This window comes from Pseudophryne corroboree, chromosome 12 (assembly GCF_028390025.1).
Source record: "Pseudophryne corroboree isolate aPseCor3 chromosome 12, aPseCor3.hap2, whole genome shotgun sequence".
NCBI classification, from domain to species: domain Eukaryota; kingdom Metazoa; phylum Chordata; class Amphibia; order Anura; family Myobatrachidae; genus Pseudophryne; species Pseudophryne corroboree.
This window is the reverse complement of record NC_086455.1, coordinates 27163688-27180451: the sequence shown is the minus strand read 5'-3', so window position 1 is coordinate 27180451 and position 16764 is coordinate 27163688. Positions and strand designations below refer to the sequence as shown.

Here is a 16764-nt window from a genome sequence, read left to right as displayed (position 1 = left end):
TTCTGCCCTATCCATATGGAAAATCAAATAAGGGCTTTTACAAGACAAAGCCGCCAACTTTGATACTCGCCTGGCAGAAGCCAAGGCCAATAACATAACCACCTTCCACGTGAGATATTTCAGATCCACGGTTTTTAGTGGTTCAAACCAATGTGATTTTAAGAAACTCAACACCACGTTGAGATCCCAAGGTGCCACAGGAGGCACAAACGGGGGCTGACTCTGCAGCACTCCTTTTTTAAATGTCTGAACTTCAGGTACTGAAGCTAGTTCTTTTTGAAAGAAAATCGACAGAGCCGAGATCTGTACCTTAATGGAACCCAATTTAAGGCCCATAGTCACTCCTGCTTGCAGGAAATGCAGAAATCGACCTAGTTGAAATTCCTCTGTTGGGGCCCTTTCGGCCTCACACCATGCAACATATTTTCGCCATATGCGGTGATAATGAGTTGCTGTAACCTCTTTCCTGGCTTTAGTAAGCGTAGGAATGACTTCCTCCGGAATGCCCTTTTCCTTCAGGATCCGGCGTTCAACCGCCATGCCGACAAACGCAGCCGCGGTAAGTCTTGGAACAGACAGGGCCCCTGCTGCCGCAGGTCCTGTCTGAGTGGCAGAGGCCATGGGTCCTCTGATATAAATTCTTGAAGTTCTGGGTACCAAGCTCTTCTTGGCCATCCACGAGTATCGTTCTTACTCCTCGCCTTCTTATTATTCTCAGTACCTTTGGTATGAGAGGCAGAGGGGAGAACACATAAACCGACTGGTACACCCACGGTGTTACCAGAGCGTCCATAGCTATCGCCTGAGGGTCCCTTGACCCGGTGCAATATCTTTTATAGCTTTTTGTTGAGGCGGGACGCCATCATGTCCACCTGTGGCCTTTCCCAATGGTGTACAATCCTATTGGAAGACTTCTGGAGGAAGTCCCCATTTTCCCGGGTGGAGGTCGTGTCTGTTGAGAAGATCTGCTTCCCAGTTGTCCACTCCGGGAATGAACACTGCTGACAGTGCTAACACATGATTTTCCGCCTATCGGAGAATCCTTGTGGCTTCTGCCATCGCCATCCTGCTTCTTGTGCCGCCCTGTTGGTTTACATGGGCGACTGCCGTGATGTTGTCTGATTGGATCAGTACCGGCTGTTTTGAAGCAGAGGCCTTGCCGGCCTCAGGGCATTGTAAATGGCCCTCAGGTCCAGAATATTTATGTGCAGGGAAATAACCTGACTTGACCAAAGTCCCTGGAAATTTCTTCCCTGTGTGACTGCCTCCCAGCCTCAAAGGCTGGAATCCATGGTCACTAGGACCTAGTCCTGTATGCCGAACCTGCGGCCCTCTTGAAGATGGGCACTCTGCAGCCACCACAGTAGAGATACCCTGGTCCTTGGAGACAGGGTTATCAGCCTATGCATCGGAAGATGCGATCCGGACCACTTGTCCAACAGGTCCCTCTGAAAAGTTCTTGTATGGAACCTGCCTAATGGGATTGCTTCGTAGGAAGCTACCATTTTTCCCAGGACTCGCGTGCAATGATGCACCGCTACCTATTTTGGCTTCAGGAGGTCTCTGACTAGAGATGACAACTCCTTGGCTTTCTCCTCCGGGAGAAACACTATTTCTGGTTTATGTCCAGAACCATCCCCAGGAACAGTAGACGTGTCATAGGAACCAGCTGTGACTTTGGACTGTTTAGAATCCAACCATGCTGTTGTAGCACTTTCCAAAATAGTGCTACCCCGACTACCAACTGCTCCTTGGACCTCGCCCTTATAACGAGATTGTCCAAGTACGGGATAATTACAACTCCCTTTTTTTGAAGGAGTATCAACATTTCGGCCATTACCTTGATAAAACACCCTCGGTGCCATGTACAGTCCAAACGGCAGTGTCTGGACTTGGTAATGGTAATCCTGTACCACAAATCTGAGGTACTCCTGGCGAGGAAGGTAAATGGGGACATGCAGGTAAGTATCCTTGATGTCCCAGGATACCATGTAATCCCCCTCGTCCAGGCTTGGAATAACCGCCCTGAGCGATTCCATCTTGAACTTGAATTTTTGTGTTCAAGGATTTTAAATATAAAATGGGTCACACCGAACCATGCGGTTTCGGTACCCTAACCCGTGTGGAATAGTAACCCCGTCCTTGTTGAAGTAGGGGCACCTTGAGTATTACCTGCTGGGAATACCGCTTATTAATTGCCTCTAGCACAGCCTCCCTGCCTGAGGGAGTTGTCAGCAAGGCATATTTTAGGAAACGGCTGGGGGGAGACATCTCGAATTCCAGCTTGTACCCCTGAAATACTACTTGAAAGAAACAGGGATCCACCTGTGAGCGAGCCCACTAATTGCTGAAATTTTTGAGACGGCCCCCCACCGTACCTGGCTACACCTGTGGAGCACCCGCGTCATGGTGTGGCCTCACAGGAGGCGGGGGAAGAATCTTGATTCTGGGAACAGGCTGACTGGTGCAGCTTTTTTCCCTCTACCCATGTCTCTGTACAGAAAGGAAGCGCCATTTGACCCGCTTGCTTTTCTGAAGCCGAAAGGACTGTACCTTTGTCTGTGAGGAAACCGGAGGTAAAATTATTTCTTCCCAGCAGTTGCTGTGGATACGAGGTCCCAGAGACCATCCCCAAATAATTCCTCACCCTTATAAGGCTCTCTATGCGCTTTTTAAGTCAGCATCACCTGTCCAGTGACAGGTCTCTAATACCCTCCTGACAGAATGGACATTACATTTATTTTGGATGCCAGCCGGTAAAATATCCCTCTGTGCATCCCCCATATATAAGACGACGTCTTTAATATGTTTTTATGTTTGCCAACTAGTATCCCTGTTTGACAGGGTCACCGACCACGCTGCAGCAGCACTATCTGCAGGTCTCAGTCTAGTACCTGAGTGTGTAAATACAGACTTCAGGATAGCCTCCTGTTTTTTATCAACAGGTACCTCTTAAAGTGGCCGTATCCTAAGACGGCAGTGCCACCTTTTTTGACAAACGTGTGAGCGCCTTATCCACCCTAGGGGATATCTCCCAGCGTAACTTATCCACCTGGCGGGAAAGGGTACGCCATCAGTAACTTTTTATAAATTACCAGTTTCTTAACGGGGGAACCCACGCTTTCACACACTTCATTTATTCATCTGATGGGGGAACAAAACACTGCCTGTTTTTTCTCCCCAAACCTAAAACCCATTTTTAGAGGTGCTTGGGTTAAAGTCAGAAATGTAGAACACATTTTTTATTGCCGGGATCACGTCACTGATGTTCCTAGTGGATTGTGTATATGTCTCCACCTTGTCGACACTGGAGTCAGACTCCGTGTCGACATCTGTGTCTGCCATCTGAGAGAGCGGGCGTTTTTGAGCCCCTGATGGCCTTTGAGACGCCTGGGCAGGCGCGGGCTGCGAAGCCGGCTGTCCCACAGCTGTTACGTCATCCACCCTTTTATGTAAGGAGTTGACACTGTCGGTTAATACCTTTCACCTATCCATCCACTCTGGTGTCGGCCCCACAGGGGGCGACATCACATATATCGGCCTCTGTTCTGTCACCATATAAGCCTCCTCATTCAACATGTCGACACAGCCGTACCGACACACCGCAGACACACAGGGAATGCTCTAAACGAGGACAGGACCCACAAAAGCCCTTTGGGGGGACAGAGTAAGAGTATGCCAGCACACACCAGAGCGCTATATATATACAGGGACTAACTGAGTTATGTCCCTAATAGCTTTTATATAATATACTGTATACAGTGCCAATTTTAATGCCCCCCCTCTCTTTTCCCTCTTACTGTACTGTAGAATTGCAGGGAAGAGCCAGGGAGCTTCCCTCCAGCCGAGCTGTGAGGGAAAAATGGCGCCAGTGTGCTGAGGAGATAGGCTCCGCCCCTTTTTCGCGGCCTATTCTCCCGTTTTTTATGGAATTCTGGCAGGGGTATTTACCTCATATATAGCCCCTGGGGCCATATATTGAGGTATTTTAGCCAGCCAGGGTGTTTTTATTGCTGCCTCAGGGCGCCCCCCCCAGCGCCCTGCACCCTCAGTGACCGGAGTGTGAAGTGTGTGAGAGGAGCAATGGCGCACAGCTGCAGTGCTGTGCGCTACCTTGGTGAAGACAGAGTCTTCATGCCGCCGATTTTCCGGACCATCTTCTTGCTTCTGGCTCTGTAAGGGGGACGGCGGCGCGGCTCCGGGACCGAACATCAAGGCAGGGCCTGCGGTCGATCCCTCTGGAGCTAATGGTGTCCAGTAGCCTAAGAAGCCCAATCCGGCTGCAAGCAGGCGAGTTCGCTTCTTCTCCCCTTAGTCCCTCGCTGCAGTGAGCCTGTTGCCAGCAGGTCTCACTGAAAAAAAAAAATTCTAAGACTATAACTTTCTAAGAGCTCAGGAGAGCCCCTAGTGTGCATCCAACCTCGGCCGGGCACGAAATCTAACTGAGGCTTGGAGGAGGGTCATAGTGGGAGGAGCCAGTGCACACCAGGTAGTCTAAGATCTTTCTAGAGTGCCCAGCCTCCTTCGGAGCCCGCTATTCCCCATGGTCCTTACGGAGTTCCCAGCATCCACTAGGACGTTAGAGAAACACGGGTAAATTTAGCTAGTGGAAAAGGGGTATAACTTGCAAACATCTTTTTGAACGCAAGTTGATCAATGGCGCATTCTACCATCAGCCCCCCCTACGCACTGCAGGTCAGGTGCACACGCTTGCCAGGTGGTGGCAGTATACTACAGTTAACAGACCTAAGGGAATAATAATAAGTCATCGCATTTTCGTTTATTTTCAGAAAAGGTTCACAAGAACATTTCTAATTATTACTTGTATTGCCAAATTATGTGGCAGTGGCAGTCTATCAGCTGAGTCATTGACAGGAAACTCCAGAGTCATATTTAGGGGAGTGATTAGGCCAAGGCAAAGTCAGGTGTAAACGCCTATTATAACCTTGTTAATTATGTGGAGAATGAGTAATAACATTCCACTGATCTGGATATATAATCACACCAAGCATACTTACAGCCACACACACACGAACCAGCACGTGGTCACTTAGACCAGGCCAACCTGTGGCTCTCCAGATGTTGTGAAACTACACATCCCAGCATGCTCTGCCACTGTTCTAGCATTCCCTAATAGCAAAACTGTGGCAAAGCATGATGGGACTTGTAGTTTTACAACAGCTGGAGAGCCACAGGTTGGCCAGGCCTAACTTAGACCATATTAGCCCAAACTTGCTGTGTGAGCGCTCCTCAACACCATAAGTCTAGAACAGGGATGGGGGGCCCTTCAGCTATTGAACTACACATGCCAGCATGCCCTGCAACAGTTTTAGCATGGCCAAGTAGCAAAACTGTTGCAAGGCATGCTGGTATGTGTAGTTCAGCAACAGCTGGAGGGCCGAAGGTACCCCTTCCCTGGTCTAGAAGAACATTTTATGGATATCTCCTGCATGCCGGAGATGGCCACCTACCCTAAATAGGCATCAAATAGCCAAGCTGCACAGTGTGACACCAGAATCAGTGATCCTACTGGAGTCAACATTACGCTACACCCGTATACAACTTACTGCAGTGCATGTAATACGTATGTGGGTGTCTAACTTCAGAGGTCAGACGTAAAAGTGACGTGTGGGGTAATAAGAACAACGCACCACTGTATAAAGGGTTTTATTGAAATATTGAGAATCACAGCACTCTCTAAAGGTAAATGTTGACAAGTCCAGGAATGACAGAACCCTTGGGAAAAACTTTGTAATTACAGATTAGGAATAAGTCATTTTATGGCAATGGTGTCAGTGGGGTGTAGGTTACTTCTGCAGGGAGTACCTTATGTACATACCCAGTTCCGACGGTCTTTGCTATACGTCACCCATCTGGTTTGGCTACTGTGTAGCTGTGGGATGAAACTCCCTTAGGACAACTACATGCTCATAAATTAAGGTCACTGTGCTTACTAAACAGGCGCAGATTCATAGAAATACGCAACGATCACTAAAATAGGTTTCTTAAAAAATACATTTAAAAACATTAAAATGCTTTACTAATGCAACACCACATCACACGAGCTACAGCTAAAATCTACTTTTAAAAAAACTTATGTCAAAGTATTTCTCTGTGGATGTGTTTTACATCAGGCATGTCAAACTCGTGGCCCTCCAGCTGTTGTGAAACTACAAGTCCCAGCATGCTTTGCCAGCATACTTTCCACTGATCAGCTGGTAAAGCATGCTGGGACTTGTAGTTTCACAACAGCTGGATGACCATGCCCGTCTTACATGCTGTGCTTTTACTCCGAGTAGTAGTAGTGACACACACCACGTACAACTGTATAGTAGAGGGTACATACACAGGAGTCCTTGTGAAAATGCAGATTACCTATACAGAATTTTAAAAAACCCCATACATAACGATTGTTAAAATGGATTTGTCAGTACGTCACATTTTGATTTAATATAAAGTACATGCTTAGCAACACCTATTTTTTCTTTTTTTCCCTAGTCACTAGAAATTGCTCTTGACCACCTCTATAATACAATGGGGTCAATTCTATTTGGCAATTTAAGAATAGCGCCGGGAATTAGCTCCCGACGCTATTCAATTCAGCTGCTAGTGACCCGCAATTGTCGGGAATTCTTCTCTCATCCCCGGGGGATGAGAGAAGAAACCCGACAAAAGTGCTGCCTCGCGGCCGGTGCGAGGCTGATTCTGTTGGGAATCAGCCTCGCGCCGGGGAGTTAAGTCGGAGAATGCCCGTTCTCCCGACAATTCAACCTGTTTAGTCGGCGAGAACGGGACATCGCCGACTTAACTGGAGCTGAATTGAATAGCGTCGGGAGCTAATTCCCGGCGCTATTCTTAAGTTGCCGAATAGAATTGACCCCAGTGTGCACTACACGCATATCTTTTCCAATGCTTCAGATCCCCTCTATTGCTGGGGTGATCGTTCTTAAACTGGTACCAGGATATTTAAAAAAAATTAAAATAAAAAAAAAAGGAAGGGAACCGTTTTTATCGGATATCATTAAAATATGTTTCATCTGTTCAGTAGAGCACTAGCCAGTCGTCTGTTACAAAAATGATATGTTAAAGTTTCTCTTCCAAGTTATTGATTTGAGACCACTATGGGTTGAGCACACACCCCTCTGCAGCTTATCTTGCTATGCAAATGGTCTGGAACCAAGGGGGTAATTCCAAGTTGATCGCAGCAGGAATTTAGTTAGCAATTGGGCAAAACCATGTGCACTGCAGGGGAGGCAGATTTAACATGTGCAGAGAGAGTTAGATTTGGGTGGGGTGTGTTCAATCTGCAATCTAATTTGCAGTGTAAAAATAAAGCAGCCAGTATTTACCCTGCACAGAAATAAAATAACCCACCCAAATCTAACTCTCTCTGCACATGTTATATCTGCCCCCCCCCTGCAGTGCACATGGTTTTGCCCAATTGCTAACTAAATTCCTGCTGCGATCAACTTGGAATTACCCCCACGTGCACACCACTAAGGGGGATGCAGAGAAGTATGCACCTCTAGCATGTCTCCACTTACAACTGAAGTACAGCTGGGTATTACTATACATAGACCACGTTTACGGAAGGCATATCAGTGGAACTAGCCACCATACAGCATTGCATGGAAGCGTAAAATCACCTGCTGTCAGGTGCTTTTTTTTGTAAGTGCGCATTCAGGGCCCGATTCTTAGTTATACGCCATGTAGCAGTGGCTGCTGCGGATGCACGCTGAAGCCGGAGGTGGTGTCCTGTACATATATACGCCTCCTGTCTGCTTCTGTAATGACACAGCATCTGTGAAAACATCGGCCATCCGAGTATACCTAATTTAGGCAGGATGGTCAGTGTTTTCCACACTGCCGGGGCCAGGAAATCTGCATTGGAAGACGCAGTCCTGGCTTCGGCACGACTACAACACGCCTCTGTCTTGTAAACTGCTCACCGTTGCCGTCCCTGTCCCCAAAGGGCCATTGAATGCCTATCTTGCTGCTGCTTGGGGGTGCTGCAAGCGATGTCGCAGATGAAGACCTGCACATACGTTGCCCAGTACAGCTCCTGTGCATGCAGCCATCTCCCACTATCAGTGTTGTACACAAACCATTGGGTTTGTGTACAACACTTAATCAGGCCCATAGTTCATTGCAAGCGATGAAAGAGCAATCAAGATCAACTTGTACTCAATTCTGCATTGGGACCTGTGTGGACAGGTCAGCTGCATCTCTACAAGAGACATACGCAGCAGCCACTTCTCACTTTATGGTACCTACCTCTTTTTCCATGCAACCATCTCAACTGGCGCTCAAGACAGGAAGCCCCATTTAAGCTGTATACAACGCCATTTTACATAAAACATTATGAGAGCCCACTTAGAAAACAAATTCCGCAAAACTCAGCCCGTCATTTTTTTCTTGGAGGAGTAGGATTTGGTTTTGTGCACTAGTACACCCTGCTGTAAGGAGGAAGACATTTTCATGGTGTCTCTCTTTTGTGGCGAGGAGTCCTTGGCGGTCGGTTTCCATAGCAGCAGCTGCGCGTCTTCTCCACCAGTTAGCAAAGATTCGTCGTCTACACTCCAGTAGAATGAACGTACGGTCGCAGAGTGGCCACCGTGTAGAGTTTTCACATGTGCCACCTTATCAGAATCACAGCTTAGCAGGTTGATGTCGCCGGTGTGAGATCCTCCAACAAGTAACAATTCATCCTTTTTTTCATGGTAAAGGCCCCCAATAAGATACTCAATGTTACAAGCAGTAATTTTTTCCCTCATATCCTCCACTTTCGAGAGAGTAATGGGTTCCTCCGTATCCACCTGTGCAAGGTCCCACCAAATGAAGCCTTCATCGTGCGTCAAGCAATATATCTGCTTGTAATCCTTTCCTGCCCATCCAATAACATTCACAGAGGAGTCTGAATTGCAAGTGGTAGCTAATGCATCATCTTCATTATCTTTATTTAGATCAAACACATTAACAAGGCCATCTGTGGAACCAGATGCCACCAGGCTTGGATTGGTTGGATGAAATCGCACTTGAGTGATGTCATCATTGTGAGACTCTGAGTAAACTCCAAGAGGTTCTTTAGATTTGGAGTCCGAACTATATCTTGCATCCCAGAAGACCAGGAAAGAGTCGTCTTCTACTTTCTCGGTGCCAGCACAGACAACAAGGTCATTACAGCTGATATCAAAGCTAATGAAAACATTAGAAGGGTAGCCGGTGTATACCTGGACAGCTCCTGTACCATTCACTCGAGCGTCCCAAAGTTTTACAGTAGCATCACTGCATGCAGAGAACAGCAGATCGTTATTTGAGTGAGAGAACCGAACACCGCTCAGCACGCCAGGCTGTGCATTAAATTCTCTGAGACAGACCATCCTTTCCTTTGTGTATAATTTAATCGATTTATTGGAACACAATACTGCAGCAGTCTGATGGTTTTGTTCATCCACCGATTTTGACTCATCGATGTCAAGTATGTAAGTTGTGCTGTCTTTTATACATGAACGTTTCACTATGTGGAGATTCGAAAGCTGCTGTTCTAGACCTTCCATGGTGAAGCAAAATTTATTTTTCTCCTCTCAGACCTAAAATATAATAAAGGACATTAGATAATGTGAGCGCTATAGGTTTTAAGTAAAGTGCTTTATTGTGAAATTCACATTTTAGCATGTTATAGATGATTGCAAATGTCTATAGGCACGAGTACCCAGTTAATTGTTTAAAGCGGGGATGGGGAACCTTCGGCCTTCCAGCAGTCGAACTACGCATCCCAGCATGCCCTGCAACAGTTTTAGCATGGCCAAATAGCAAAACTGTAGCAAGGCATGCTGGTAGGTGTAGTTCAACAGCAGCTGTAGGGCCGAAGGTATATCATCCCTGGTTTAAAACAAACCCTTGACGCTCTTCGTACCGGGTGATGGGGAGGTGGTTAGCCCTCTGGCCCTCCAAAACTAGGGCTTTAGTAAATGCGTCAAATCAGCTCGTCTCACACACCTATATACGATCATTACTGATAATTATTTCACAAGTGGATCACCTATATTCTACTGCAACATGATACAGGTTGAGTATCCCTTATCCAAAATGCTTGGGACCAGAGGTATTTTGGATATCGGATTTTTCTGTATTTTGGAATAAATGCATAACATAATGAGATATCATGGTGATGTTACCTAAATCTAAGCACAGAATGCATTTATGTTACATATACACCTTATACACACAGCCTGAAGGTAGTTTTAGCAAATATTTTTTATAACTTTGTGCATTAAACAAAGTGTGTGTACATTCACACAAATCATTTATCTTTCACATACACCTTATACACACAGCCTGAAGGTCATTTAATACAATATTTTTAATAACTTTGTGTATTAAACAAAGTTTGTGTACATTGAGCCATCAAAAAACAAAGGTTTCAGTATCTCACTCTTGCTCAAAAAAGTCCGTATTTCGGAATATTCTGTATTTCGGAATATTTGGATATGGGATACTCAACCTGTATATGCACACTGAGCAAAATAATACGTGTTAGACCTATTTGTTGAGTACTGCGGCTATATATAAGCCAACATTACACCCTGGAAACCCACTGTTAGTGTACATGAGTAACAAGTAAGGCAACAAGTGCACAAATTAGCTGTAATGGGAAATAAAGTGCATAAAGAAAGACTATAAAAACTAATTTCAATTCACGAGGCCCGTTTGCATGCATCTAGTTTGCCCTCGTCCATAAATCTAACAGAGCTAGGCAATGATATTTGTAGTGTTTCACACTTTGCCGTTTAACTCAGTTTATTACAGCTCTTAAATACCAGTCATATTATATTCGCTAAGTGTGCTTTATTAGCAGTTTTTTTTGGTGTGAAATTGGAGTAATGCAACCTTAGGAAACGTCCGGGCTCGCTGCCAGAGTCAGGTCAGCACTGGGTGACACCGACTCTAATGATAGACTCACACAGGATGCATTACATATAACATTTCAGGCCTTTCTCTATCTGTTCAGCCTATCTGTGCGCCATGCAGGTGACTAGGAGTGCATTCAGCTGCCGGGACGGATAGGCAGATGCTCTTGGCATGACCAATATTAGCCACAATGATTACATTGGTGCCAAATCCACTCATTAACAAAAAACAAAACAGGGCACAAATTTATGTTAATTGAGAAGTATGTTACCCAGTGAAACAGGATGAAATGGTTTCTGTGGCTGTATGGCTAGACAGAGGAGAGAGGATGCAATAACAGGCTGTGTGTGACATTGAGATTTGTAAACCTATGACCAGGCAGATTAAGGATAATCCGCAGCGTGGAGATTAAGCCTAGACAGCCTATATTCCTAACTACAGGAGTATGAAATATGACAACGACTGGAGACTGGAGTATGTGTTCAGAGAATTATTATTAACACAAACCACTTACATTTTGAAACATAAATGGTCACTGAATGGGATGCAGTATATTGCATAGGTTATTTTTTTACATTTAAATTGACACGCATAATTTTTCATGCCAGGATTTAACGAGATGTTTACATTTACAGGGGCAGATTTATTAAGCTTGGTGAAGTGATAAAGTGGAAGGTGATAACGCACCAGCCAATCAGATCCTAACTTCAATTTTTCAAACCCAGCCTGTAACATGGAAGTTAGGAGCTGACTGGCTGGTGTGTTATCACCTTCCACTTTGTCACTTCACTAGTCTTAATAAATCTGCCCCACAGATTCATTTAATGAACACTGTGGGGTCAATCCTATTAGGTGCAAGTTGCAGTTCTCATTCGCACCTCATGACAGAGATGGTAGAGAAATTCCTTATTTTAAGGTTAACATGTCGGGACACCTTACAGAACATCTTTTCCTAATCACTAATTAGGCAATAGGAAGTCTCCAATTAGCTGAATTAGTCCAATAATTCCATGTCATTTTTGGTGGATTTAACAGGGGGGGAAGGGGGGGGAAGGAGGGGGAAAAAAAAGGCGGCCTCAAAAGCAACTTTCATTGTTTTATGCACCTCATATTTTTCGAAAAATAATTGCTTAATATTTTTCTTAAGTCACCTCAAAGAACCCCTAAATCCTTTTTTTTTTTTTTTGCATTTTTAATGTTTTCCCTATAAAAAGTAAGAAAAAGAAAAAAAAGTTTGCTTTTTAGGGGTATATTCAATTGAAATCGAAAACTGCCGTCTGTTGAAAAGACGGCAGTTTTCGACTTTTTAAGGTCGAATCCTGATTCGACCTATTCAATATATCTCTAAATTTTTCGACAAGTCGATCAATTCGACTTGTCGAAAAGCATGTGGATCGGCGGAATAGCTGCCGATCCACATGCGTGTGTCGAAAACGGTTCTGGACCCCTTTTCGACCATCTCCGTCCGTCATCAAAAGATGTCGGACTGAGATGCGGACCGAGAGGAGGAGAGGGGGTAGAGCCGCAGGGAGACGGCGACAGCCGGCGGCCATACAGGGGAGATCAGCGCTACAGTAGTGCTGCAGCAGGATGTCACAAACCTGCACCGCTCAAAGCAGCTTCCACCCAATTGAAAAAGTCGAATTGAGATGAGATAGAATAGGGGTTGTCGGATCCATTCCGACAAATACAAGTCGGAATGGATCAGACTTTAATTCAATATACACCTTAGAACTTTTTTTTTATTTTTTTAATGCACAAACAAGCAATTTAAAAATCTCCAGTACTTTTACAACCTTCCATTTTAAATAGATTTGAGAATTCTCCAGAGCGCGCATTTGTGCGAATGTCTGAGTTTCAAGTAACATCTCCCAAATCGCACCTAATTGGATTGACCCCTATATGTAGCATGTGTACATTTTCTTTGCAGTTCTCTATATACTGGCTTTAAAATTCTCCTTAAGGTTAAAATACTACTTTTTACTCTTCTGAATAGGAGACATTTATCGCATGGAGTATATGACTAACATTATTAATCAAGCCTCTAAATCACTTGACAAAATACGGAGCCCTTGGTTATCCACTCCCCACGACGTCTCCTCTTTTGCACTGTAACAGCCAAACACTTTACTATCCTAGGCACCCACCACAGTGGTTCTCCTTTTCTCCATTATGTTTCTATGGTCTATCTTAATGTTGTGTATGCTGGAGTTCTCTATTCTTACTAAGGGGTATATTCAATTGGTGTCAAAAACTGCCGTCTGTCGAAAAGATGGCAGTTTTTTCGACTTTTTAAGGCCGAAACGTGATTCGACCTATTCAATGCTTTTTGACAAGTCGAGGAATTCAACTTGTCGAAAAGCACATGGATCGGCGGAATAGCTGCCTATCCACGTGCTTGTGTCGGTTTTGGCCCCCTTTTTTCGACCATCTCAGTCCGACATAAAAAAAAATGTTGGACTGAGATGTGGGACCCGAGTGTAGAGGAGAGGGCGCAGGGAGACGGGGGGACAGCCGCGGGCATACAGGGGAGATCAGCACTACAGTAAGATGTCACACAGCCGCGCCGCTCACGGCAGCTTCCACCCGGCTCCAGCAAGTGAGGTCACGCTTGCTGGAGCCGGGTGGACACTGCCGTGAGGTCGGGCGGCTGTGTGACAACCTCCTGCAGCGCTACTGTAGCGCTGATCTCCGGCGGCTGTCACCGCTGATCTCCCCGCGGTTCCCCCTTCCTGTTCTCTCATCTCAATTCGACTTGAAAAAGTTGAATTGAGATTATACTTGAATAGGGGTTGTCGGATCCATTCCGACAAATGCATGTCGGAATGGATCCGACTTTAATTGAATATACCCCTAGCAGTGCTATTCTTCAAAAATAGATCACATTTTAGCTGGGAGGGGGGGGGGGGGGTTTATTCGGACTTGATGCCTCTTTGTTTATTTGTTATTCAGACTTATTTTCTCCATTGTTCACCGTGATCTAGTCAGTATATTAATAAAAAAAAAATAAGAATTTACTTACCGATAATTCTATTTCTCGGAGTCCGTAGTGGATGCTGGGGTTCCTGAAAGGACCATGGGGAATAGCGGCTCCGCAGGAGACAGGGCACAAAAAGTAAAGCTTTAGGATCAGGTGGTGTGCACTGGCTCCTCCCCCTATGACCCTCCTCCAAGCCAGTTAGGTACTGTGCCCGGACGAGCGTACACAATAAGGGAGGAATTTTGAATCCCGGGTAAGACTCATACCAGCCACACCAATCACACCGTACAACTTGTGATCTAAACCCAGTTAACAGTATGATAACAGCGGAGCCTCTGAAAAGATGGCTCACAACAATAATAACCCGATTTTTGTAACTATGTACAAGTATTGCAGATAATCCGCACTTGGGATGGGCGCCCAGCATCCACTACGGACTCCGAGAAATAGAATTATCGGTAAGTAAATTCTTATTTTCTCTATCGTCCTAGTGGATGCTGGGGTTCCTGAAAGGACCATGGGGATTATACCAAAGCTCCCAAACGGGCGGGAGAGTGCGGATGACTCTGCAGCACCGAATGAGAGAACTCCAGGTCCTCTTTTGCCAGGATATCAAATTTGTAGAATTTTACAAACGTGTTCTCCCCTGACCACGTAGCTGCTCGGCAGAGTTGTAATGCCGAGACCTCTCGGGCAGCCGCCCAAGATGAGCCCACCTTCCTTGTGGAATGGGCCTTAACCGATTTAGACTGTGGCAGGCCTGCCTCAGAATGTGCAAGTTGAATTGTGTTACAAATCCAACGAGCAATCGACTGCTTAGAAGCAGGCGCACCCAACTTGTTGGGTGCATACAGTATAAACAGCGAGTCAGATTTTCTGACTCCAGCTGTCCTGGAACATATTTTCAGGGCCCTGACAACTTCTAGCAACTTGGAGTCCTCCAAGTCCCTAGTAGGTGCAAGGCACCACAATAAGCTGGTTCAGGTGAAACACTGACACCACCTTAGGGAGAGAACTGGGGACGAGTCCGCAGCTCTGCCCTGTCCGAATGGACAAACAGATATGGGCTTTTTTGAGAAAAAACCACCAATTTGACACTCGCCTGGTCCAGGCCAGGGCCAAGAGCATGGTCACTTTTTATGTGAGATGCTTCAAATCCACATATTTGACTGGTTTTAAACCAATGTGATTTGAGGAATCCCAGAACTACGTTGAGATCCCACAGTGCCACTGGAGGCACAAAAAAGGGGTTTGTATATGCAATACTCCCTTGACAAACTTCTGGACTTCAGGAACTGAAGCCAATTCTTTCTGGAAGAAAATTTACAGGGCCGAATTTGAACCTTAATGGACCCCAATTTGAGGCCCATAGACACTCCTGTTTGCAGGAAATGCAGGAAACGACAGAGTTGAAATTTCTTTGTAGGGCCTTCCTGGCCTCACACCACGCAACATATTTTTGCCACACGTGGTGATAATGTTGTGCGGTCACCTCCTTTCTGGCTTTGACCAGGGTAGGAATGACCTCTTCCGGAATGCCTTTTTTCCCTTAGGATCCGGCTTTCCATCGCCATGCCGACAAACGCAGCTGCGGTAAGTCTTGGAACAGACATGGTACTTGCTGAAGCAAGTCCCTTCTTAGCGGCAGAGGCCATAAGACCTCTGTAAGCATCTCTTGAAGTTCCGGGTACCAAGTCCTTCTTGGCCAATCCGGAGCCATGAGTATAGTTCTTACTCCTCTACGTCTTATAATTCTCAGCACCTTAGGTATGAGAAGCAGAGGAGGGAACACATACACCGACTGGTACACCCACGGTGTTACCAGAACGTCCACATCTATTGCCTGAGGGTCTCTTGACCTGGCGCAATACCTGTCCCGTTTTTTGTTCAGACGGGACGCCATCATGTCCACCTTTGGTATTTCCCAACGGTTTACAATCATGTGGAAAAAACTTCTCAATGAAGTTTCCACTCTCCCGGGTGGAGGTCGTGCTGAGGAAGTCTGCTTCCCAGTTTCCATTCCCGGGATGAAAAACTGCTGACAGTGTTATCACATGATTTTCCGCCCAGCGAAAAGTCCTTGCAGTTTCTGCCATTGCCCTCCTGCTTCTTGTGTCGCCCTGTCTGTTTACGTGGGCGACTGCCGTGATGTTTTTCCCACTGGATCAATACCGGCTGACCTTGAAGCAGAGGTCTTGCTAAGCTTAGAGCATTATAAATTTACCCTTAGCTCCAGTATATTTATGTGGAGAAAAGTCTCCATACTTGATCACACTCCCTGGAAATTTTTCCCTTGTGTGACTGCTCCCCAGCCTCTCAGGCTGGGCTCCGTGGTTACCAGCATCCAATCCTGAATGCCGAATCTGCGGCCCTCTAGAAGATGAGCACTCTATAACCACCACAGGAGAGACACCCTTGTCCTTGGATATTGGGTTATCCGCTGATGCATCTGAAGATGCGATCCGGACCATTTGTCCAGCAGATCCCACTGAAAAGTTCTTACGTGAAATCTGCCGAATGGAATTGCTTCGTAGGAAGCCACCATTTTTACCAGGACCCTTGTGCAATGATGCACTGTTTTTAGGAGGTTCCTGACTTGCTCGGATAACTCCCTGGCTTTCTCTTCCGGGAGAAACACCTTTTTCTGGACTGTGTCCAGAATCATCCCTAGGCACAGCAGACGTGTCGTCGGGATCAGCTGCGATTTTGGAATATTTAGAATCCACCCGTGCTGATTGTAGCAGTATCCGAGATAGTGCTACTCCGACCTCCAACTGTTCCCTGGACTATGCCCCTATCAGGAGATCGTCCAAGTAAGGGATAATTAAGACGCCTTTTCTTCGAAGAAGAATCATCAATTCGGCCATTACCTT

At 45.8% G+C, this 16764-nt stretch overlaps 1 protein-coding gene across 1 annotated transcript in view; it reads right to left on the bottom strand.

Annotated features, from left to right (window-relative positions):
* Window positions 1-7457: 7457 nt before the first annotated feature.
* The window catches only part of WDR89 (WD repeat domain 89), a 33387-nt gene continuing 24080 nt past the window's right edge, over window positions 7458-16764 (bottom strand). Inside the window, exon 3 of the mRNA XM_063948672.1 lies at window positions 7458-9590. Within this exon, the coding sequence (XP_063804742.1) occupies window positions 8397-9557 (1161 nt within the window). The 5' untranslated portion in view covers window positions 9558-9590 and the 3' untranslated portion in view covers window positions 7458-8396. The remainder of the gene's footprint in view (window positions 9591-16764) is intronic.